The 22,391-nt window shown below is 39.4% G+C and overlaps 1 protein-coding gene across 1 annotated transcript; it reads left to right on the top strand.

Moving 5' to 3' along the window:
- Positions 1 to 570: 570 nt before the first annotated feature.
- On the top strand, positions 571 to 21,133 carry phactr2 (phosphatase and actin regulator 2). Its single transcript, XM_068327870.1, has 13 exons — positions 571 to 766; positions 8,667 to 8,849; positions 9,987 to 10,061; positions 10,266 to 10,406; positions 11,561 to 11,806; positions 12,997 to 13,510; positions 13,815 to 13,990; positions 14,206 to 14,362; positions 14,610 to 14,665; positions 14,993 to 15,054; positions 15,513 to 15,650; positions 16,486 to 16,562; positions 17,001 to 21,133. The coding sequence occupies exons 1-13, from the start codon at positions 724 to 726 to the stop codon at positions 17,014 to 17,016; spliced, it is 1,884 nt and encodes a 627-aa protein (XP_068183971.1). The 5' UTR covers positions 571 to 723; the 3' UTR covers positions 17,017 to 21,133.
- Positions 21,134 to 22,391: the final 1,258 nt, after the last annotated feature.

Genomic DNA, 22,391 nt, shown 5'->3' with positions numbered 1-22,391 from the left:
AAAGAAGTCTATTTGTGGATGTGTGAGATATCTAAATCTGCACCACGGACTGTACAGTCCAGGCTATGTACATACAAACACATCTGCTATCTGTACACTAAAAGAAACTACACTGGTAGAATGTTTATTTTATTTGTTTTTAGGTCCATTTGAAATCCATCTTTGTTGTTTTATTTGTATTACACAAACTTGAACTTGAATTATATGTAGATTGTGCATAAAGAGATGATCAAAGATTGGAAGATAGAATTAGGTTCACAGTGGGCCAATAAGAACAAATAATAACCTGGGGGCTCCATGAAAAATGCGCTCAGTGCCTCATAAATTCTTGGCTCTGCCCTGTTGTTTCCCAAAATGTTTTTCATTTTGAATCCAGACTGTACTGCCGGATCATTTTAATCTTTCTAGTCTTGTCTAACTGGAGTCTGGGGGTGTCAGTCCTCACTACCTTTGACCCCAGCAGCGCCTTTAATCTACAGCAAGAATGAGCGGCATTCTTCAGCCTGCACAGGAGGAGGAAGAGGAGATGGGAGGGGAAGTTACGACGTAGCAGCGACCGAGTCGGGGAAGTTTCCAGCGACTCAGCCGACACGGTCTGAAACTTTTTTTTTTTTTTTGGACATGAACTCAGGATCTGTGTGTTAGAAGGACGAGATTGTGGTGCGTTTTTTTTGGGGAGGGGGGGGAGGCTCGGTCCGGCCCAATGATCCAAAGAAGCTGAATATGGGTCAGACGAACGTGTCTGCCGTGTCTCAGACTGCAAACGGTGAGTGTGTGTGTGGTTCCGCTATCTTCATCGGGCTTTCCGCTCATTTTTCCCCCCCCTCGTCTTATTTTAACATTTTTACGCGCAAATTGTCAGTACTTCCACACAGTTACGCACAAAGAAACTTGGGGTGGGAAAAAAAAAAGGTTTCAACACGCTAATAGGAAGTGATCTAACTAATGTAAGAAATTGTGTGTCAAATTAATTCATTTGCGTCTATCTGAATGCATCGATGCTTGTGTTGCTCGTCAGTGTTTCGGCAGGGCGTGTTGTGCAAACGTTCAGCTGGATACAAATCCCCAGTGCTTTTGTTGGCACGGCTGGACGGGAGTGAGTGTGCAGCAGCCAGTGTTGACTCCAGTCCAGACGAACTGGAGGAGAGCAGCTTCTATACGAACCGGTTTGTTTAGCTGGAGAAGAGCAGAAGACTCGATGAATCCCGCCTGGATTTAGCGTGGACACGTTTGTTTGTTTGTTTGTTTGTTTGTTTGTTTGTTTCTCCTGATGCGCTTCACATGTCAACAAGTCAATCGTCACAGGAAATGTCATCGCGGGCGAAATTTGCTCTTCCCCAAATATTTGAAGAGTTGTTACAGATTTATTTAATTTAAAAAAAACAACAACAACAACAACAAAAATAGCTAAAAACCTATTTAGTATCTGTTGATGCTTAAAGGTCGCGATTCACGTTATTTTTAATACTCTTGAAATACTATTCGGAGTTCCCTGTCCTGTGTGGAGGCTGTGCCTGTGACGTCAGAGCAGGCGGAAGTCACTATGGTTACGCCCGCTTGGTGGAGGGACATAAAGCATTTAGGTAGTGGCATCATCATCATCATCATCATCATCATCATCATCATCATCATCATCATCATCATCATCATCATCATCACTGTTGGGCATTTAAGAAAAAATAAAAACCTAACATAGTAAAAAAGCTGTTGGCTGCACCAACAAATTCCAGAGGAAGCTGCAAAAAGCTTCCAAGAATTTAAAAAAAATTTTTTTTTTAGAAGAGAAGACTTTCAGTTCTTTAATGATTAATGTTTCCCTTGGTTTCCAAATCAGATCAATTTAAATGACAAAAAAGCTCAGTTCCTGCACAAACATGGATGATTGATTCTTTAGCAGATGTCAGAATAGCTTATACAATTGTTGACCCTTGAGTTAATTAAAAATTTCCCAGCTTTGAAACATTTTCTCTGAAGCTTTTAATTGTATCTCACAGCTTTCATCAGCAAAGTGTGCTGTCTGGTCGTCATATCCATGATTCCACCTGCTGACAGTGTGTCATAAATGCTCATCACACACAGTCTTATCAGCTGCATGTATCAGATAGCGCAAGTTGTGTACCCTTTCTCATCATGGCGTAATACCAGCTGTTTATAGAGGCTTTGTAAAGTAGTCTGGCCTGTAATTGAAGATACAAGCTGAGGATGACACATGTATGGCTGCATTATAAACTCTGTGTCTTACTAATGAAGCTACATAGAGTGACATAAAGGGTATAATCCTATTCTAAAATATATAAACTTCACCAGCCTCTGCATTTCAGTAGCATGGGAACATATTACAGACCTCTGTCTCAAAGCAATGTTTGTCATGTTCTTTAGATCTCTGTGTCCATGAACCTTGAACAATATCTGCATTTGTTTGTGCTTCTTATAGGGATGCTTTAAGGCAATGGGTTACAGGAAGCGATGAAAGACTGAATGACAAGAACAAGAGAACTTTTTATGACCCTGTCAGCAACCGTCTTGTAGCACACTTATGACGGAATGAATGTATAGGAACCTGAGCCTATAATTATGATGTACGTGACTGCATTATGGGTTATGTAATGACGCTGTGATGCATTTTAAATGCTGAATATACAGTACTGATGGCATAAGAGTATCTAAGTCTTATGGGAAGATCATTAAGATAAATGTAGTGCCCTATGAGCTTTAATAAGTCGCCGCTGCAATTACAGAGGTAAAAGTTGAACAACACTTTGCTTCTGTGGGCTACATTTAAAATGACTTGGAAGAAATGAGCCAAGTGTTAAAACTGCAGCAAGTGCCCAGTGTCACCCCTCCCCACGCTCCCTTCCAGTACGCCTCGTTGCCTTGTTTTCTTCTTCTTTCCTTCCCGTCTTTGCTACCCTCCTTCACCTCATCCTCCTGTTCCTCCTCCTCTCGTCTCCACTCTAGCTATTCCATATTTCCTTTTGCTCAACCTCACTTTCCATTTTTCTTTTTCTTTCTCAAACTCCTCTTATTTTTACTCGTGCTCTGCCTGTCTCTACTCTTTCATCCCCTTCCCCTAGGTTCACGAGGTCTGGTTCTTCCCTCTCTGAAGGCTTACAGTGAAGGAAGGAAGCCTCTCCCTTTCCCCTCCTCCTCAACACATGTTCCTGCTATAACTTCTGAAAAAAAAATCACACTAGCTGTGTGACAGTACAAATCCACTTTAACCCTTCAGTGTAAAACAAAACCAAATATATGCCACTTATGCTAAAGGTGCAGAAAGCTGTACAGCTGTCAAACTGGTCTAATTAACATACTACGTATACCTTTAGTGTTGTAGATCTATGTAGAATAACAATTACAATTCCCAGAAGGAGTTCTGCGTGGGATCTCTGCCCTGTCTCAAGTTGTGTTTCTGATGATCTCACAAATTTTCACAGTTGCTTTGTATTAAAATGCCTGAGTCATCCTTGCAGCACAATTATTGTGGCCAGCTATTTCATAATAAAGTGCCTCTGGCTATAAAGCTGCTTTGTATCATGAAGTCCAGTAAGCAAATATAAACTTGTAGTAATAATACTCATTGATTAACACATTGATGATGCAGGTAAAAAGTTGGATCAGAATTGTTGGTGTGAAAATCCATTTCCTCCCCTTGGACAGATCTGCTGTATCTTATATAAAATGCAGGATTTCTGTAAAGCTGTGCATGTTTGGGGTTCCCTGTGCGATAAATTAGTCATCACCTTTATTAAGTATTGCAAATACAAGTTTGTCTTTCTTAGGCTATGCTTCTGATAGGGTTTTGTGCTTCCAGTTCTTTCTTTTGGATGGTCTATTTCTGTGTAATGTCTTACAGGATGGAGTGTATGGAGAAGTGGTGGAGTTGGATGAGTGGGTGGACATGATGCTCCCTTGTAGCTTGAGCTCCTGATGTCACGGGGAATGGCACTCCATCACTGAAAGAAATGTGAATCTGCTTTATGATAGTACAAAACTGAATTGGTAAAGTTTTGGGAAAGATCATGGTTAGTGTAGAAATAAGTACTCGGTTACTCTAGCTCAGCAATTATGTTGTTGAATGTTGACTATTTGTTGGTCAGTAGAAAGTTGGTGTCTTTTGTGTGAAATTCTCATGTTCTGTTGAACCTCCATCACCCTTGACCTCCTCATGTCAACTGTTTTGCTATATAACATCACCTGACTTCCTGTTTTGCTCCTTCTGCATAAACACATTGTGGTTTCTGGACTGAAATGACTGATGCTACGTTTCTAGTTTTGACATTTTGATCTAGTGTACATTCTTAAACCACTAAACTGCTCTCCTTTTATGTGAATCAACTAAACTAGCATCCGCCCTCTGGTTGGTTAGCTGTGAGCTTCATCCTCTGAGGGTCTTGTCAGTGCTGTGCTGGTCAACAACTAGCTAAATGGCATCAATGGTGAGCAAAGAAAGTTGGTTTGATAGATAATGAAAATGAAACTTCCTTTGCTTAAATAGACTTGGACCAGTGTCAACGCTTTCAAACCAGATTGATGTTATTTCTGACACCTAATCAGTTACCTAGACTTTACCACTAGCAGTCACTCATCAGCCTACCTCTGAGCACAGGAACGGAGAATCTAGTAGGCCTACAGGCCGTTACTTTCAGTGAAATAAGACGTGGAAAAGATGGCAGTGACTGCATTCCAGATCCACGCAGCAACCTTGCACGTAAAACCTGCAGTGAGTTTTCCAGAATGTAAACAAACAAGGCAAGCCTGTCATTTTAAGATGTAGCGAAGCTGCGACGTATGAAAGAGAGTTTGATCGTGTGATGTAATCAAACCATCGATTGCAAATTCAGAAATTCAAAAGCAATGCTACATCTGAGTATTCAGAATTAAGAAAAAAGTTATTGCAATAGATTGAGATTGCGATATGATATTTCATAGGGGCTCTCTAAAATATCAGTTTCCTGTATGCATTAATCTTCAATACTAGTGTCATACCAGGTTTTGATATTGTTACCTGTCTTTCTCGTTCTTCTCTTTATTTCCAATTCAAACAATAATTTTTCTTTCAATTCTTTTTATTCATCTTAAATGTTCTTCCTCTCTTTGCCCTGTAAGTTTTAACTCCATCCAACATGCCCATTTGTTTCCCATGATAGGTTTAATAGTTGGTTTAATGGTGATTATCATCACTGTCACTGATTTTCCCATTAATAGCTGCACCAGGCAGCTGCTGAAATCCACCTACTCCTGTGATTTGATATCAGTGCAGGGACAGGAAATGTGTGTGTGCGTGTGTGTGTGTGTGTGTGTGTGTGTGTGTGTGTGTGTGTGTGTGTGTGTGTGTGTGTGAGTGAGTGTGTCGGAGTGAAGAAACTAAATTGATGTCTTGGCTCTAAACTTCATTTTCCTGTATTTTTTTTCTTCTTTGACTCTGCGATTCTAAAATGCAAAAAAGGTTTGAACCTTTGTTTTTTTAACATGCTCTTACTGGAACAATACATAGATCTGTGATCACCATCAAGCTGCAGCCAGAGGTAGATTATGCTCATTAGCTTCACCTCATGTCTAACATTAAGGCAAATTGAGCACCAGATGGTCAGTAAAGGGATCAGCACTCTGTCAACACTGGAAATATCCGGCCAATGAACACTGTATTGATCATTTTAGTCTAACCAATGGTAAAGATAGGGCTTTATTCTACCAGATATGCACACTGAGAAAATATTGTTGCTTCCCTTTGTTTCAAATGGTGTTTATCCGGTCCTGCCCTGATATTTGTTCTTTCCTTTCCAACTTTGCTGAGATTTCAACTTTGGTCCGTGTGAAGTCTTTGGATTTTTTTTTTTTTTTTGCTGACTAAATCCTGTTGCTTCATAAGCCTCTTAGAAAAGAGAAATGGCTGCATTGTTTCCTTTTAAAACAACCTGTTTCTGCAAATGTAATGGAGTTGTTTGGTGGTTAAATGCTAGATTATTTTTTTAGGCGTTCAAGTCAAAACAGGAAATTTTTGAAAATCTTCTTAGCCCAGTGTTTGGTCTCAGTGGCCAGGACAATATGGAACTAGTGCAGTGATCAGGTGTGTAATATACAGTATAATAGGTTCGTTCATGTGTGAAAGATTTCCACCGACACACTAAGACTCGATAAAACTCACTAAGACAATATTTGTTACTTCCTTAGTTAGACGCTCTGGTTCGATCACATGTCAGTCAGTGTTATAGATGAAACTATTCTGTGTTAACACTGTTAATCCCTGCTGCCTGCATGGTTACAACAGTTATTTCTTGGCTCAGTGGCTGTGTGTTGTACCACTGGGCTCACTAGCACAAAGTCTGCAGAGCAAAGAGTTGGATTGGGCTTCACTTGTATTTAACAATTCTGATTCCAGTGCGGATTCTGCTCCTTGGTTTGGGTTCTTAACAATTCAAATTCTTTGAAGGGGAAACAGACCATGTACTTATCTATAGAAGAAAAATGTATTTTAAAAAACAAAGACTAGCCAGTCTGGATAAACGATGTACCGTTCATCACAAATGACTCATTTGTGTCACATTGTGGGTTCAGTGCCCCTGGATTAGCGGCAATAAACTGTGTTAGCAATCTGAAATGTAAAGACATAAAAATCCAGGAAAAATCCATTTTAATTGCATTTCACTTAACTGATTGTCACAGTGCTGCTGTTTGTTGGCTTTGGGTTGATTGAAGAGGAGGTTGAGGGAAGCAGGACTGGTGTCACGCATCAGACATGGTAGATTTGCTGATATGTACACCATGTAGGCAAACAAGTTTACTAATGGTAGTTATGCAACCAGTGTTGCGTGGAACATGTCTTGCGGAGCTGCTGGAAGGTACCACTTGACATTTTTTAGGGCAAAACAAAGGTACACGTTTGGGCACCACTAGCTTAGGTCTGTGGCAGAGCCCGGCTCGGAAGAACTGTCCAACCTGGCATGGAAACTGTAGAAGCTGCATGCCGTGACCATGGAAATGTCAAATAATATAAAAAAGCTTTATTATCATTGTGTTTATTTAAGATTAGGAGTACTGCTCTGCTTTGTGTATTCAAGGACATAAAAGAACATATAATATAGTGCATAAAATAGAAACAACCTCAGTATCTAACAAAGCCTCAACACATGGCGTTATCCACAGGAGGTCAATTGCCCTCATATTGTCAACATTGTATTACGGAGGCAGAAAAAATAACTTTCGGATCAAAAAATATGTTTGTACAAAATGAATTATTGCACTGATAGGGTCGATTGTTAAACTTTGAATATTGTTTGTTGTTGGGTTCAGATGGAAATAGAGTTTTGGACGATGTTCTTGATCCCCAATGTTAGTGGCAACTCAGTCTTACATTTAAGAATTAAATTCATGTAAATAATGAAATGTAAAAGATATTTTACTGTACTGAGTGAAAAATTACAAGAAAGAAGCTTTATTAGTCTGAAATATCAAAAAGTTGTGTGAAACATGAACTGTTCACATAAGTTGCCCATGATTTGACCCGCTTCCTCTCTGTTGCACAATACTGTACTATTTAGCCACAGCTGGTGACCACACAGGAAATCAGGAATGATGAAACATCCTCTAAATCTTGATAGATGAAGCGGGCAAACGGAAAAGCAATAAATATTATTATTTAAAGGCTTTTGCTGATCAAAGTCTTTTTTTTACTGGGATTCCTGCGTTAGTCGAACAGGTAACTAAAGCGTTTTGTGGCCTCAGAAAGAACTGCGTTAAACCGAAATGCCTTTTGTGATGCCATTTTAGTCAGGGTTGGTAGGGGCCGGAGAGGAACAGATTTTAAATAAAAGAAAAACATCTGCGAGAGTGAAGCTGGAAAGAAGTCCAAAACCTATGTAGCTTTCCATTTCTGAGCCAGACTTCAGCTGTATCTGATAGGTAGTTGGAAAAATAAACCATTCTGTGCTTGAACTTGAAAAAAAGACCACCCTCTTTTTCCTCTGTCAGAGTTTGATATGGCACTGACACAAATATACGGTAGTACCTCGAGGTAGGAGTTTAATCTGTTCTGTGACTGAGCTTCTAAGTTAAACAACTTGTAAGTCAAACAATCATTTCCCCATTTAAAATAATAAAAATTATTTAAATCCTTTCCAGCCTTGTAAATAAGCCATAAACTCCTACAAATTATGAAAAAAAATAATCTTTTATCGACCAATAGACATGCTTTATCTGTGCATAAATAATTAAATGTATGTTACATAAACAATGATTTAGTATGAAAAAAAAAATGCAAAAGTCATGAGCGACGTCTTTTACTCCATGAAAGAGAATGAGATGTGGTCTCAGCTGATGTTGTATCCATCCGCCAACTAGTGATAGTGTCCCTAAGCACGGCTCGTCTGTTGAAAATTTGGACAGAGCGATGGCTTGTCTGTCAAAAACTCATATGTCAAGCAACACGTACACACACACACTACACACACAAATAAGAAAATACCAACACACACATCTTCACCTGATTGTATTGAATGTTCCAGGGAGTTCACACCACTTCAGATATTTCAGCTGGAAGAAAAGGAATCATTGAAAGCCAAGATTAAGTCTTCAAAACCACAAATTCCAAAGCTTTTACAGAATTCTGAGTGTTGTTTGTCTAATATAACACTGCATTTTAGTAGATATAATTCTTTGTGTGTTTTTAGTCGATGGGTTGGAGAAATCCTCACTGGCCAGCTGTGATGTGGTGGTGGACAGCGCCACCAATACCCAGAATTCACATGCATCACGGCAGCAACGAGGAAAGCTGTCCTCGCTAGGAAAACTCTTCAAACCCTGGAAGTGGAGGAAGAAGAAGACTAGTGACAAGTTCCAGGATCTGTCCAAAGGTAGGCATCTTGCGCAGGAATGTCAGAATTTATGTGTATGAAAATCAAATGGGTTAACTCTGGTTTTAATCAAAACATCGTCTTTCTTTTCTTTGTTTCGGCTTGTAACGTTAAGGGTCACCATAGCACATCACCCTATCTCCCTACATCCTCCTCTCTAACGCCAACTGCCCTCATGTCTTCCCTTGCTACATCCATCCACCTTCTCTTTGGTCTTCCTCTTTCCCTCTCTTCTGGTAGCTCCATCCTCAAAACCCTTTACCAAATATACTCACAATCTCTCCTCTGTTTTCATCAAAACATCATGGTTTTAATTTTTGGCCCTTCTTCTGACATCAAATTGGTGATTGGTAAATATGAGCTGGAGCAGAAGGGCTCGAGATGAATCTCTCATCACTGGTGACCCTCATTAGTGATCTGTTTGTATTTTTAGCAAGACCTATTTTACAAATGCTAAATTGATGTCTGCAAATGAGGAATTCAAGGATGTAGAACCAAAAACAAAAGTCTTACAGATACTGCAACAAAAACCAGGAAGGAAAAGTGTCAGCTCACTAATTAGATATGCGAGTAGCACTGAATTTAGATGTAAAGACTTATTTAGAGCACCGAGGCAGCTTATCTGTGTGTGTGTGTGTGTGTGTGTGTGTGTTTATGTGTGTGTGTGTGTGTGTGTGTGTGTGTGCTTGTGTCTGTGCATGTGTGTGTGTCTGTGCGTGTGTGTGTGTGTGTTGTGATCCCAACACTCTAACAAATATCAGAAAACAGCATATGCAGGCACGTCTTCACATTAGAGAACCTGAAATCAGACAATCTAAACAATTGAAAATTGGACCGACTGATGGATTGATTAATTTGGATCCAGCTCCAGCTGTGTGACCAGCGTCGCGTGTGACTCCGATACATACGCACCTCATTGCAAGTACAACAGATCGATTCCCTCTCAAGCTGTTTTTCTCACAAACCCACCAACCATGCAAACAAGCTTTTTTTAAAAAAAAAACAAGGATTGGAATTGCTTTGCCCTGTTTTTATTGATTCCTGTATAATTGAATGGCTCTAGGTAGGGTACTACATAAAGGAAGAGGGAGTTAAGTTACTCCTTTCAACAACACAATGTGCGTGTTTATCTTTCAGTTCTGGAAAGAAAAATCTCCACTAGACAAACGAGGGAGGAGCTCATCAGGAAAGGAGTTCTCATCCCTGACCAAGGTTTGTCTCATAGTTTGTCTATTTGAGAAACATCTCCAAATTTATCCTGGTAATATTGATGGAGCTGTTTTGTTTTGGGTTTTTTTGTTTTTTTCCAGTTCTTTATATTTTACAACATTCAATCTTCATGTTGCATTTCTTACTTACAATTATTTAAGTTTAAATAAATGGTTCATTTTGGTGTTTGGAATCTGTCCTTCTTAGATGAAACAATAAGCAGTGAAAATTTGAATGGCCATGCCACATCCAGCGTGACGTCAGAGGAGGTCAAAGTTCATATTGAGACTCCAGAACCCCTGCTGGAGGAACAGGCCACCGGTCCCGCCATTACAGAGGGCAAAACAGGTAGTTTGTGAATCCACATCAAGCATATGCTTCTTATGCCTGAAGGCTAAAGGTTAAGAAGAGAGAACGAATTCTCTCCAGTCTCATCATAACGATCAAACAATTTTTATGTCTCAGTCACATAAATCATTGTCTCACAAGTTTGCGTTTTTCTTCCGGTTCATGAATGTATTCTTAATCACAGTAGTGATATTATATCAACAAAGACGGTGCTCATTGGTTAACTGGCGCTAATATAACTGTGAGTTCAATCATAGAATGTGTATTTTGTTACTGTGAAATGTGGGATTTTTACAGTTTAAAAACTATTTTTTCCCTATGCCATAATCAATTTTCACAGCCTATTTAGGTCATTTACTGTGAAGGAACTGAAGGTCTCCTATTATGATTATATAGCATGGCTCAAGCCTGACCAACTACTGAAAGCGCACATTCATACACTGTAGGCAGAGGTTACCATGCAGCCAATCATACACCAAGGGAGCAGCCAATGAGAGTGATATGGGCATCAGTATCTTTGTCAAGGACACTTTGACATGTAGACTTGTGGTCGGGGCAAGATCGCCAACCTTCTAATAAGTGGAAGACTGCTTTACCTGACCTGCAGCCATCCACCGTCTTTTTCCTTGGCTGTGGAGTGAAACCACCGACGGACCTCTGACTCAGTCAAATGGGTTCCGAAAGATATTTCTATTAGCCGCCATTCACAGTCTGAAAAGAGAAGTGATCATCTCCTGATGGCCCCTGGCCCCCAGGAGGCACGTGCTTGTTCTCATATCTGATGCTACTTTAGTGCTGCACTGTTCTTATCTCAACCCTGTTAGCATTGAACTCAGAGCCATTTGTTACCACAGCCCAAGGGGTTATTTTTTCACCCGTGCCTGTTTTTTTTTATGTACCAGCAAGATGAGCAAAAGCTACAGAGTGGGTTTAAATCCTATGTTATACTGTATGTGTCAAGCCTTCTAAATTACTCATTGCGATTGAGATAAGCTGCTCAGGAGTTATAGATCAGACACGCTTTGTCATTGTCAGCTCTGTTCACCTCTCTCACTCTATCTTTTCTTGTCTGTTATACATCTCCTTTCACAGAGACATGAACGGTAACCTCTAATTTTCATACCCTTCTTTCCTGCTTCTTCTCATTTACTCAGAAAAGTGTGATATTAAATCCCCCAGTCCAGAAAACCAGGTGCGACCTCGAGATATTCAAACTAAAAAAGCGCAAAGTGCCACTCTGCCCGCCTCTTCCAAGTCTACAGGTGGCGCTGCAGCCACAACCAGGCACAGGGATGCTGTCTCGGGGGCTAAAAAGGCCACTAAAACGACAGGCAAGACAAGCTCATCCCCTCAAGCTAAAGCTAGCCCACGGGGTGCTAACAACACTAGTCGTGGAATCGGTAAGTCCAGCTAGTTGGGGCTGAAGCCTTCTTCGTGCATGCCTGCATGACACTGCCCTTGTGTTATACTGCCCTCATGTTACTGAACTGCCCATGTGCGTACATGCCCGCGCATGGGTATCCTACCTCCCAGAAGATTGTATGCAATGGTTTCAACTTCTGAAGATTCCTCTGGGAACTTTTACCAAAGAACACTTCTCAGACTCTAAGGACTGTTTGACTCTGGTCAGCTGAAGTCCAATTTACATATTCACATGTTCATTGGGGTCTTCTCGGGTCCCTGCAGAATAAAGTCTACACCAACTCTTCTTGTAGGGTGCTTCGATATAATTTGTTATTATTTGGCCCTATATAAATAAAGGAAATTAAAATATTTGGTTTAGGTCTTAATGATTATGCTTTTATTTTATTTATCAGTGCCCCCAAAAAAAACTTTTCTTGGTAGCACTGGTGCTCCCAAATTTAGAAGTTAGTAGTACCAGCAAAGACTTTAGGAGCACCTACCCAAAAGCAAGGCAGTGACGGAGCGATAGAGAAGCTCCGTCCATCTCCGTTCCGCGCCTCTCTCCCTCGCCCAGGAGAGCAGCCGCAGCTGCGCTCTCATTGGTTCCTGGCAGGACCGTAGGAGCGCGGTCTCACAAAAAAAGGCACACCAGATTTTTTTCCCCTAGTCGCACCGGTGCTCCCAAATATATTTAATAGTCGCACTGATAAAAATTTACCTTAAACATAAGGTAAAGTTTCCTTTTCTCTTGTAAAAACAGGAGCGCACATCCTGTCCTCCTGTGCAGCTTGTGAAATGTGCAACCTAACGAACATAAGCCAGGAAAAAGAGTACTAGAAAAATGCCACTTTTGTCACGTTTGACGCTGCTGTGCTGCTAAGTCTGCGATACTACTACTATAAAGAAATGCACACCGTCTGGACTGGACTGATTTAGGGGAAACTTTTATTGTAGATAACAGTCAGTCAAACATAGGGGAACACATTCTGTCCCCAAAGACCACATTTATGTCATTGAGGAATTCCAAAAAAAAAACCAGCAATACAATATTTTTTACTTTTAAGATTTTGTAACTTTGACTTTTTCTTTTGTGACTGGCACGTCATGCGAATGTAGTAGAAAACTAGAGCATGAGGTTGAAGGAATTCTTGTAATGATTTTTTTTTTTGCTCCCACCTCTTTGCAGCTAAATCCTCCCATCAGAAGAAGACAGGAGGTACAACAAAAAACATTCCTGCCTCATCCTCCAACCTTCGTTCTCGTGCAAATAAGGATTCTGGTTGTGCAGGGCAAAATGGCGGAACAGATGCGAAAACTAATCGGAAATCAGACACTCACACCTCTTCCTGTATTTCCCAAAAGACCTCTGTAGAGGCTCCCAGCCGGCCTCTGGACGCAAAATCTTCGCCCCTTTCCTCAGATACCAAGTCTGCCTCTTTAAAAGAGGCGAAGGACAGTCAAGCAGGATCTCAACCTGGTCTGTTTGCTAAATCTGCTCCTAAGGCCTCTGCTGCAGGTGAGGAGACAGATGAAGATATGGCCAAGGTTCTGTCTTCACATACCAAGACCACTGTAGAGGAGACTTCATTCACAGAAGGAGAGATGGACAACAGCTCAAAGGGGATGAGACCAGAAAGAACGGAATTGCATGGAGAAAAAAAGACAGGAGAAAAGGAATGTGCTGTGGAAAACACCCCGAGGTAAAAACCCACACATGACATTAGTGTTTGTGTGTTTACAAATATTTGTGACCTATTTAGATATGTACACATAGTCACACTGGAGTCACATGGTAAGAAGTGAAGCAGTGACCTTATTAATTTTATTTGTGGGCAGTAATGTGGTGGGAAAGAAGATTAAGAAAACAAAACAAAGGTAGAACAGAGAAGCTGTAAAGAAAAGAAGAATAATGTAAAATATTGGTGGTAACAAATTTATATATCTGTGCATTTGCTCTATGTAAAAAAAAAAATCCATGTCCTCGTTCTTCTTTGCTGTTTTTAGGTCAGCGGAGGTCGAAGCTGAAAAGTCACATGGCCTCAGTGTGAACATAGAGCAGGTCGAGGTGACGGTGATCCCTGATAGGCCGAGATACAGTCAGACAAGTGACTCTGACTCTGACGGCCCGATCCTGTACCGTGATGAGGAAGAAGAGGAGGAGGAAGATGAATACACAACCAGTATGCATCAGCTTTGTATGCATCACACAATAAAGAACAAAAGACCAGCGTATCTCAGAACTCGCTGACATTTTAGATGGGGTCCTCATGACTACATATCATCAGCTGTGAAGTGATGATGATGATGGTGATCCAGGCTTAAATAAAAGAATGTAGGATGTTTTAAGCCCCTATGACATCTCTGAATAGTCCTCGTTGTTTGCTCTCTTTTTCAGGCTCGTTGGCGATGAAGATCCGCCGACGAGATACCCTGAACATCAAACTGGGGAATCGACCCAGCAAGGAAGAGCTGGAGGAGAAAAACATTCTGCCAAGAAGCTCCGAGACAGAGAGACACGAGCTCCGCCAGCAGATAGGCTCCAAACTAGTCAGGTACACACATGTGTGTGTATATAAACAGTATACACACAGTCCTGCAAAAGAGATACAGTAGAAATCTGTAAAGGAGGTTAGTGGGGTCTTTTCCACCACATGAGTCGCAATGAATTGACACAAGCAGCATTTGAATGAACGCCCGAAAAAAGGCACAACTGTTGTTGATTTTCTGTATAGGGCCACTTAATGTCGAAACAACTTCCTGTTGACAGAAAAATAAGTGAACAAAGTTGACTCTTTTCAGGCGCCTGAGTCAAAGACCAACGACTGAGGAGCTCGAGCAGAGAAACATCCTCAAGCGTAAGTCGGAAATCTTTTTATGACGTGATATTTGAGAAGTTGCATCATTTTTGTTGGAGTACCTACATGTGCAGGCATAAGACACTACACTACTTGGTTTCTACCATTTACTTTTATTAACTTTACAAACTTGAAATGTTGAGCATAATAGCATTTGTTTCACTGCCTCATTTTTACACGTGGGGAATATGTATGGATGCCAGTAGAAAGCTAGTTTTACTGGGTGAGTACAGCACACTGTAGGAGGTGAATCACAGAGGAGCAGAGGCGGGAGCTTTTTGCAGTCACAGAAAGTGTGATATGACTCAGTTTGTTCTCTGCTTGCAGAAAAAAATGAAGCAGAGGAGCAAGAAGCCATACAAGAGATTAAAAGGAGACTCTCCAGGAAGGTAGTGCAAAAACCAACTCCACACACACACACACACACACACACACACACACACACACACACACACACACACACACACACACACACACACACACACACACACACACACACACACACACACACACACACACACACACACACACACACACACATACACATACATAAAGGTGGAGTCATTTTAGGCAAGAAAAACTACTTTGCCCAGAGAGATTAGTATCATCTAGTGGACACAGATGGAAATGATATTTACCTTCAGTTGAGATGTTTTCTGCCTGTTTTGTATCATAAAATATTTTAACACAGTTGCATAAAGGCTGTAATAATTCATACATATACAATATGATGGACTAGAAGAAGAAGTACACTTTATTGATCCCCGTAGGGAAATTATTATGTCCTAAGACTAGGACTTAATATTCTGAATGTTTCATGTTTGTGATCTTTCTACGCCTTCTTTAGCTGAGTGTGAGGCCCACAGTGGCGGAGCTTGTCGCTCGCCGGATCCTGCGTTTTAACGAGTATGTGGAGGTAACGGACGCCAAGGATTATGACAGACGGGCGGATAAACCCTGGACTCGGCTCACTCCTGCTGACAAGGTGCTATACTCAACTCATGGCATTGTGAACGTTCCTGATGTTCAGTTGAATTGATTTATTTCATATTTCTTATTAATAGAATGTGGTTGAAAGGTGATTAAAAGTATTGCAAACTGAACTGAACTGGTTAGTGGAAATGATGACTTAGTGTTTTTCAAAGTCCAATAATGGTCAGTGTGAATTACTGGTCTAGTTTGAAATCCCCTGCATGTCTTCATAAATCCTCCTCTCAGAAGGAGGTGCTACGGCATCTTCAATGTAAAGCTAGCCTTGTTAGAAGCACAGACGTCCCAGAGTTCTCTCTTCCCCCATAAACTAACAACCCACCTCAATCATAATCATAATCATAATCATAATCAATCATCTTCAGTCTTCATGATCAGCATGAGTTCCCAGGTAAAGAGCGGTGGTATACAAACACTGCATGAGGACAGGTGCAGGATTCATGTGATCTGTGGCAATCTAATCATTTTTCATATCCTGTAGTTTGATGAATGTTTGTGACTAAACTCTGAATACAGTAATAATAAGAATGTGTTATTACTATTAATGCTATTTGCAAACCATATTCCATAAAAGATTGCAAACAAAAACAAACAACCATGACTTGTGGGTAGTGCCCTGAGGGGACATCTTCTATGAGTGTTTTTATGGAAAGGACACTCACAGAGCTCAATAAATCCAAATGAGGCTGCTGACTGGATGTGATTAGATGGGGTAATGCACGGGATTTATAGGGGTGTGTGTTTGGTTAACAGCCTTGTCCTTATTTTATCATGAATCATGGTGTGTGTGGGTGTGTGTGTGTGTGTGTGTGTCTGTGTACATCCCTCAGGCTGCCATTCGTAAGGAGCTGAATGAGTTTAAGAGCCGGGAGATGGAGGTTCATGAAGACAGTAAACAGTTCACCAGGTACTCTAGCGGTCGATCGCCACCATTTATTTGAACTCTGACCTCCAGTTCTTTGTCATTGGTAATTTATCTCCGTAAAAATAACTTTGTCTTGCTGTTGATTAGCTTACAATGATCAATATTTGCATCATTCTGGTTTGCCTAAAGCCATTTTCTCCGCATTAAATTAAAGAGTTAATCTGAGGTCAGTTCATTATGCTTTGACAGTGATTACCCGTGCGGATCAGGTTCACTCACTTTATTTACCATTTAATCTGTGTAACATGGTTTTATAGCTACATTGCATGTCAAATCCTAAAATACAGTGGCAGCGTTGGTAGCTTTTGTTTTTTACCGTTCCAAGATGAATATAAATTCTGTGCTAGTATATTCAAAAACCTGGTACATGCATTTGGATTGTACTTTCATGAATGACGGCAGGTATGTATGTATTTGCAGGTTCCACCGACCCTGAGCAAGCAAACGTGCCGTTTAGGCGACGGAACCACGAGTGGTCTGCAGCTCCCAGCACTCTCTCCACCCTCCATTACCTCAGCACACTTAACTTTGAGGTCCTCACACACCAGATGTATATCTGACTATAGAGACACTTACAGGTCGACCCTTTGGTGGACACCGGTGAAATATTTCATATCTATAGTAAGAACAGTTGTGTGCATAGTGAGTGCTCTAACTAGAACCATTTATTTATGGCAAATAGCCAAAACCTGCTGATATGATGGTTTTTGGGTCACTTCAGGCCTGGTATTGAGAGGCTCCAGGAAGACAAAGTGTACTCTGTGTGCTTGCCTAAATATGCCTTCTCATTAATTGCCTTATGGAATTAATGGGCATCCTCCTAGGACTGGAAACAGGACGAATTGGGTGTTGTAAGAGTCGATGTCAGCGCCCATGTGAGATGTGAGAACTGTCATTTTCTGCTCTAATGTGCCTGTAAGAGTTGAATCCGAATTAATTTGGTTCATTTTTAGACGTATTTGAAGTATGCTGCCACTAGATGGCACTATACCATAAGAGATATACTGTACAGTAGAAGGTAAGGTCAAAGATTTGTATACAGATTAAGATTAACCTGCAAGTGTTATATTTATGACAGCAGAAGCTGAGTGTTTGGTGCAGACCTTAGGGTCTAATAATGACGTGCAATGGAGGTCACTCCCAGTCATCCCCAATTCAACCTGCTCACCAGGTTTCATCATTATACATGAAGGTTTTGTACCTTCATATTTCCCATATTGACTTATTAAGTGCAAACCTGTGATCAGTTAATGCTGGACTGGTTTTCTGGAGAGTTTGGTTTGATTTTTTTTGTCATTTTAGGATTTGGCTGTAACTCTTAGTTGGAGTGACACAATGCCAAAGGAAAAACAGGATTTTTTTTATATGCTGTTCTTATTTGAAAGTTTACAGGCAGGGTTGCAAGACTAGACTTCCTTTAAGGGTTTTATCAGAGAGAACAGGCATTGAGAGTGTCGCTGCTGAAGCAATCGAAAGAGCTGTCAAAGAAGAATTCCATTTCTTTTGACATGCATTCACAATTTAATCTCTCAGCCTGTGATCAAAATCCTGAGAAGTACAGCAGTCTTCTTACCCTTCATTCTAACATGCACCTTGAATTTAGATCTGCTATATTCAACACAGTTTTGTCTGTTTTCATCCCTAAACTCTACATTTGTCATCAACTTGACATTGTGAAGGACTTCTTCACGTTTTTAGGAAATGACACAAGAATATTTGGCTATTAATCTACTAGTCAATCAACAGGACATTAATTTTGAACCATTTTACTAATAAATTAAAAATTAATATTAAACAAGCTGCTGAGGCGATGATGAGATTCAATGTGATGTTTTGCTCATCATCAAAATGAACAGGATTTGGGCTATTGATTAGATAGAACAAGAAAATACATTAGTTGTTGTCTTAAAATACATTGAATTGCTTTTTTGTGTTCAATGAGAGGAAATTAATCTGATTTCTACAAGATGAATATCAAGTTACAGCCAACAGATTAGAGGAAAGGGTTAGCCAAGAGCTTTACATTTCAGTTTTTACATACAATCAACATAACAAACTTTTATTGAGAGACACTGGGAGGCTTTTTTTATTGTTTGGCTGAGCCAGGCTTGCTGTTACCACTTATTATGTGTCTTCATGTCAAACCAAGCCATGACTGCTAGTTGTAATTTCACATTTATTGCACAGATGTCGATGTTCACATGTAACTGCATGGGGAAATATGAAGCAGATTTATTTCCCACAATGATGAGCAATTACTTTAATATCATCTTTAAGGTAGAGTATGATTCATGCTATGGTGGTCTGAGGTGACACAGGGAGGAATGAAGCAGCATTTCTTAGCCTATTTTGTTTCAAGGGTTTTTGGGATTAAATTAGCTTCTTCTGCAGTCTTGGAAAGATATCCTGACTTTTACAAGTCTGGATTGATTTCACAACAACCTTACTACTCTCAGAAGGATTTGCTTTCAATCAAATGTACAGATACACCTGAATTAAATGTATGTGTACATTTTTGGTTTGTTAGCTTAGTGGTGACGGTTTGGTCATTCGGTTCACTATTTCATCTTGCATTCATAGATCTTGTGCTAAAAGTATTCAGTGGAAATAAATTCAAATTGTTCAACATGTATGTTACTGAGACATGTAAAGGGGAGAAATTATTAATATGTTTTTCTTTTTTTACAAAAACCAGAATGTTTGATTTCACTACCAGGAAAAAAAGACAGTGAAACTTAAAAATTCTCTCAAAATATTTCAGGCCTGAATTAAGAAACTGGGATAGAAATTACAACACATGCTTTCTGCGAATTGCAATGGATAAGCAAAAATGTTTGAATTTTTTCCCATCCTGCCTCTGGAGTGTGTAGGGCTGTAAATTAGATTATGTATATTAATAGAGAAGAACCATCAGTATTCAAAGATGTTAATGTATGTTGTTATATATTCATTATTTTGTACAGACTGTATATCAAGCATGAAATCAGTTTTATTACAAATGATTTACACCAGAACTTTCATGTTCTGTTTTCAGTTCTTTCTTTGTATTATATTCAGATAATGATATTGTAATGAACTCTTCACACGCTTTCAAGTGTTGTTTTTAGACATATGAAGCACACTACATTAAATAACTGTCATGTCATATCTACCTTGTTTCTAGATGTGGGCAACATTATATGGACTGCATTCAGTCATATGAGATAAATTGCCGTCTGGTCATTTTGTTTCTGATCCAACACTTTGACTGAAAATATTTCTGGCATAGTGACTCACATGTATTACTTGTCTGGAGCAGGAAGCAACTTGAAAGATTGTCAGAATTTTAAAATGTTCATTTTAACTCCATTGAGTTAGGCCAAGTATAAATGTGTGTACTCTTAAATTTTCAAATCAAATTAGTTGCATCTAGTGTCAAAAGTAGGTTGTATTGAAGTGAGTATTTTTAAAAAAACCTCATTTGAAAAATTATTCTAAATACACACATTGTTACCTCATTTACAATTGTGATCCAAACATGGTGAAATAATCATAAATACAGTATACTGCTTGTATTTTTTTTTAAACAACAACTTGAATTAATGCAAATAAAATTATATTTATTTCAAACCAGTCTAACATTTAGAAGCAGTGTATCCTAATCGATTAATTTGTTATGTAGATGTCTGCCAATATTAAGACAAAGTGGACAAAAATATTACCATATTGCTATAATACAGTAAACTAAAACTTCAAATAACCATCAAGGAAATCAAACTTACATGAAAATAATGAACCTACAGAGACCTACAGGTGGACAGAAACACAGCTCAAGTAATTGATGTTGCTGCGTAAAAGAAAACCTAAACGGCCAAATCAACTTCAAGGCGTTAATGCTGCCGTCTCCTGGAAGAAATCCATAATGCAGGTCTCAGTGTTATCATTTTACTCCTCATGTGAAGCATCCACAACTGCTGAATAAACATGAATTATTTGTTATATAGCGTGGTTGTCATCGTATGAAATGATAAGGAAGTGAAATCTGAATGTATTTACAATTGGTTTAAAGCTTTCTGTGAATGATCTGTCCATGTGTATGAATGGTTAATAAATACCTTTAGGATGATGTATGAGCACAGTGATGTCAGTCATTTCTGAGCTGTTTATACACCAGTTATGGATGCATTTTAAATTAGACTTTGTGTTAAAGTAAATAAACTTTACGAACTACATCAGACCTCATGAGAAGACAAAAATCATGTTAGTTAAAACTGTGCTGTTCTAAAAAAAATAGTGTTGACAGTGGGAGTCCATTTCAGCACTATCAATAAAATAATTACACAGTTTTATTCCATAATTAAGTTGAAAAAACAAAAGACGTGTGGAGGAGTCTTTAGAATTGTGTAAGCTATAAAAAAATATAATGACTGCAACCTTTTTTGTCTTACCTTTTGTGTAACTGTAAAATGAGCACCATAAACCTGCTGACAGTAAAATGTAAAACAAACAGAAGTTTGAAGGATGTGATAAACAATACATTTTATTTTTAATTAAACAGAATATGTGAATTTCAAGTACCGAAATTACAATGTCAACAGGTATCACTCTAAAACTTCACTTGTGTTTGGAACTGGATTCAGTCTTTAGCTTTCAACCCTTATCAGGACATTACGTATGGGCTTCCAACACCTTTGCTGTACGTTTGACACAGAGTTAATTTTTGAGGTCATAGGATGATATCATAATCCCAAAAGAACAGAGTAGAGTTGTAGAACATTGTAGAGTCCAAATTATGTTGTTTTATATTTTATATTTGTTTCTTATATGTTTTTGGAGAAAACATATGTAATGTATGAGCAAAAGTGTGTTAGTCATGAAGAAAGGAAATGAGAGACGCTCAGGGACAGTATAGTAAATGGCTTAAATGCTCTCTTCTTTATCAGTTTATTATTACTGGCCCCGAATCTGAGAGCTGACTTTATGAAATACATTTCTGGCTCCTCAAAGGCCACATTAAGTTATTCATTATTCAAGGACATGAAACGAAAAGAGCAGAAAGAAGCTTGGTCTCAGTAGGCTTTTATTTCTAAGTGCTTTACATCATTCCACATAGATTTCCTGGACTAATAAAAGACAGTGCCAGATCTTCTGTATATTTCTACTGATGTTACAAGGACAATTGTTAAATTTAGAGACTATCATAAAACTCCAACACGTAGAGATTAGTACCAATTTACCCTGTCTCTTATACTAGAGAAAAAGCACATGAGACAGCTGACAGCAGATGAAGAAGAGCTGGAACAGTGGAAATTCTTTACGCTTTTCTCTTCTGCTTCCACGTCTTTGAATTACAAAAATTGTTGAGTGTGACTGTAATTGATTTGATTCATCTGCATTGAGCTGTGCCTTTGCCTTTTCCTGGGTTTCCTCTTGGGGTACAGTGTGTTACACATATATGTATAAGGAGCCACATTGGAGTCTGATACAACAGCTGATATTTCTGTATTGTTTGCTAGCTGGACACTATACCTGGGTGGGTGTGGTCTTTTAATATCATTTGGACTCCGGTAAGGCCCCACTCCCCATTGATATCTCTAAAGCTGGGGCATCGATGGCATTCTATGTGGCTGTAATCTTCTCTCTTGTCCTGGGGTTTGCACAGACCAAAGCAAATTTGTGATTTTTTGACTGAGGATGATTTCTATGACTCCTTTGCAAAAAATTGCTTGAATACCCAAATAGCTTAAAAACTGGAAAACCCTGAACATCAGAAGCTACTTTCCAGGCTGTGCTAAGACTTAAGACATGTTTACCAGGCATCCTCTCTCAGAT

This window comes from Antennarius striatus, chromosome 11, assembly GCF_040054535.1.
Source record: "Antennarius striatus isolate MH-2024 chromosome 11, ASM4005453v1, whole genome shotgun sequence".
NCBI lineage: Eukaryota > Metazoa > Chordata > Actinopteri > Lophiiformes > Antennariidae > Antennarius > Antennarius striatus.
This window is presented reverse-complemented; position numbering and strand designations above follow the sequence as displayed.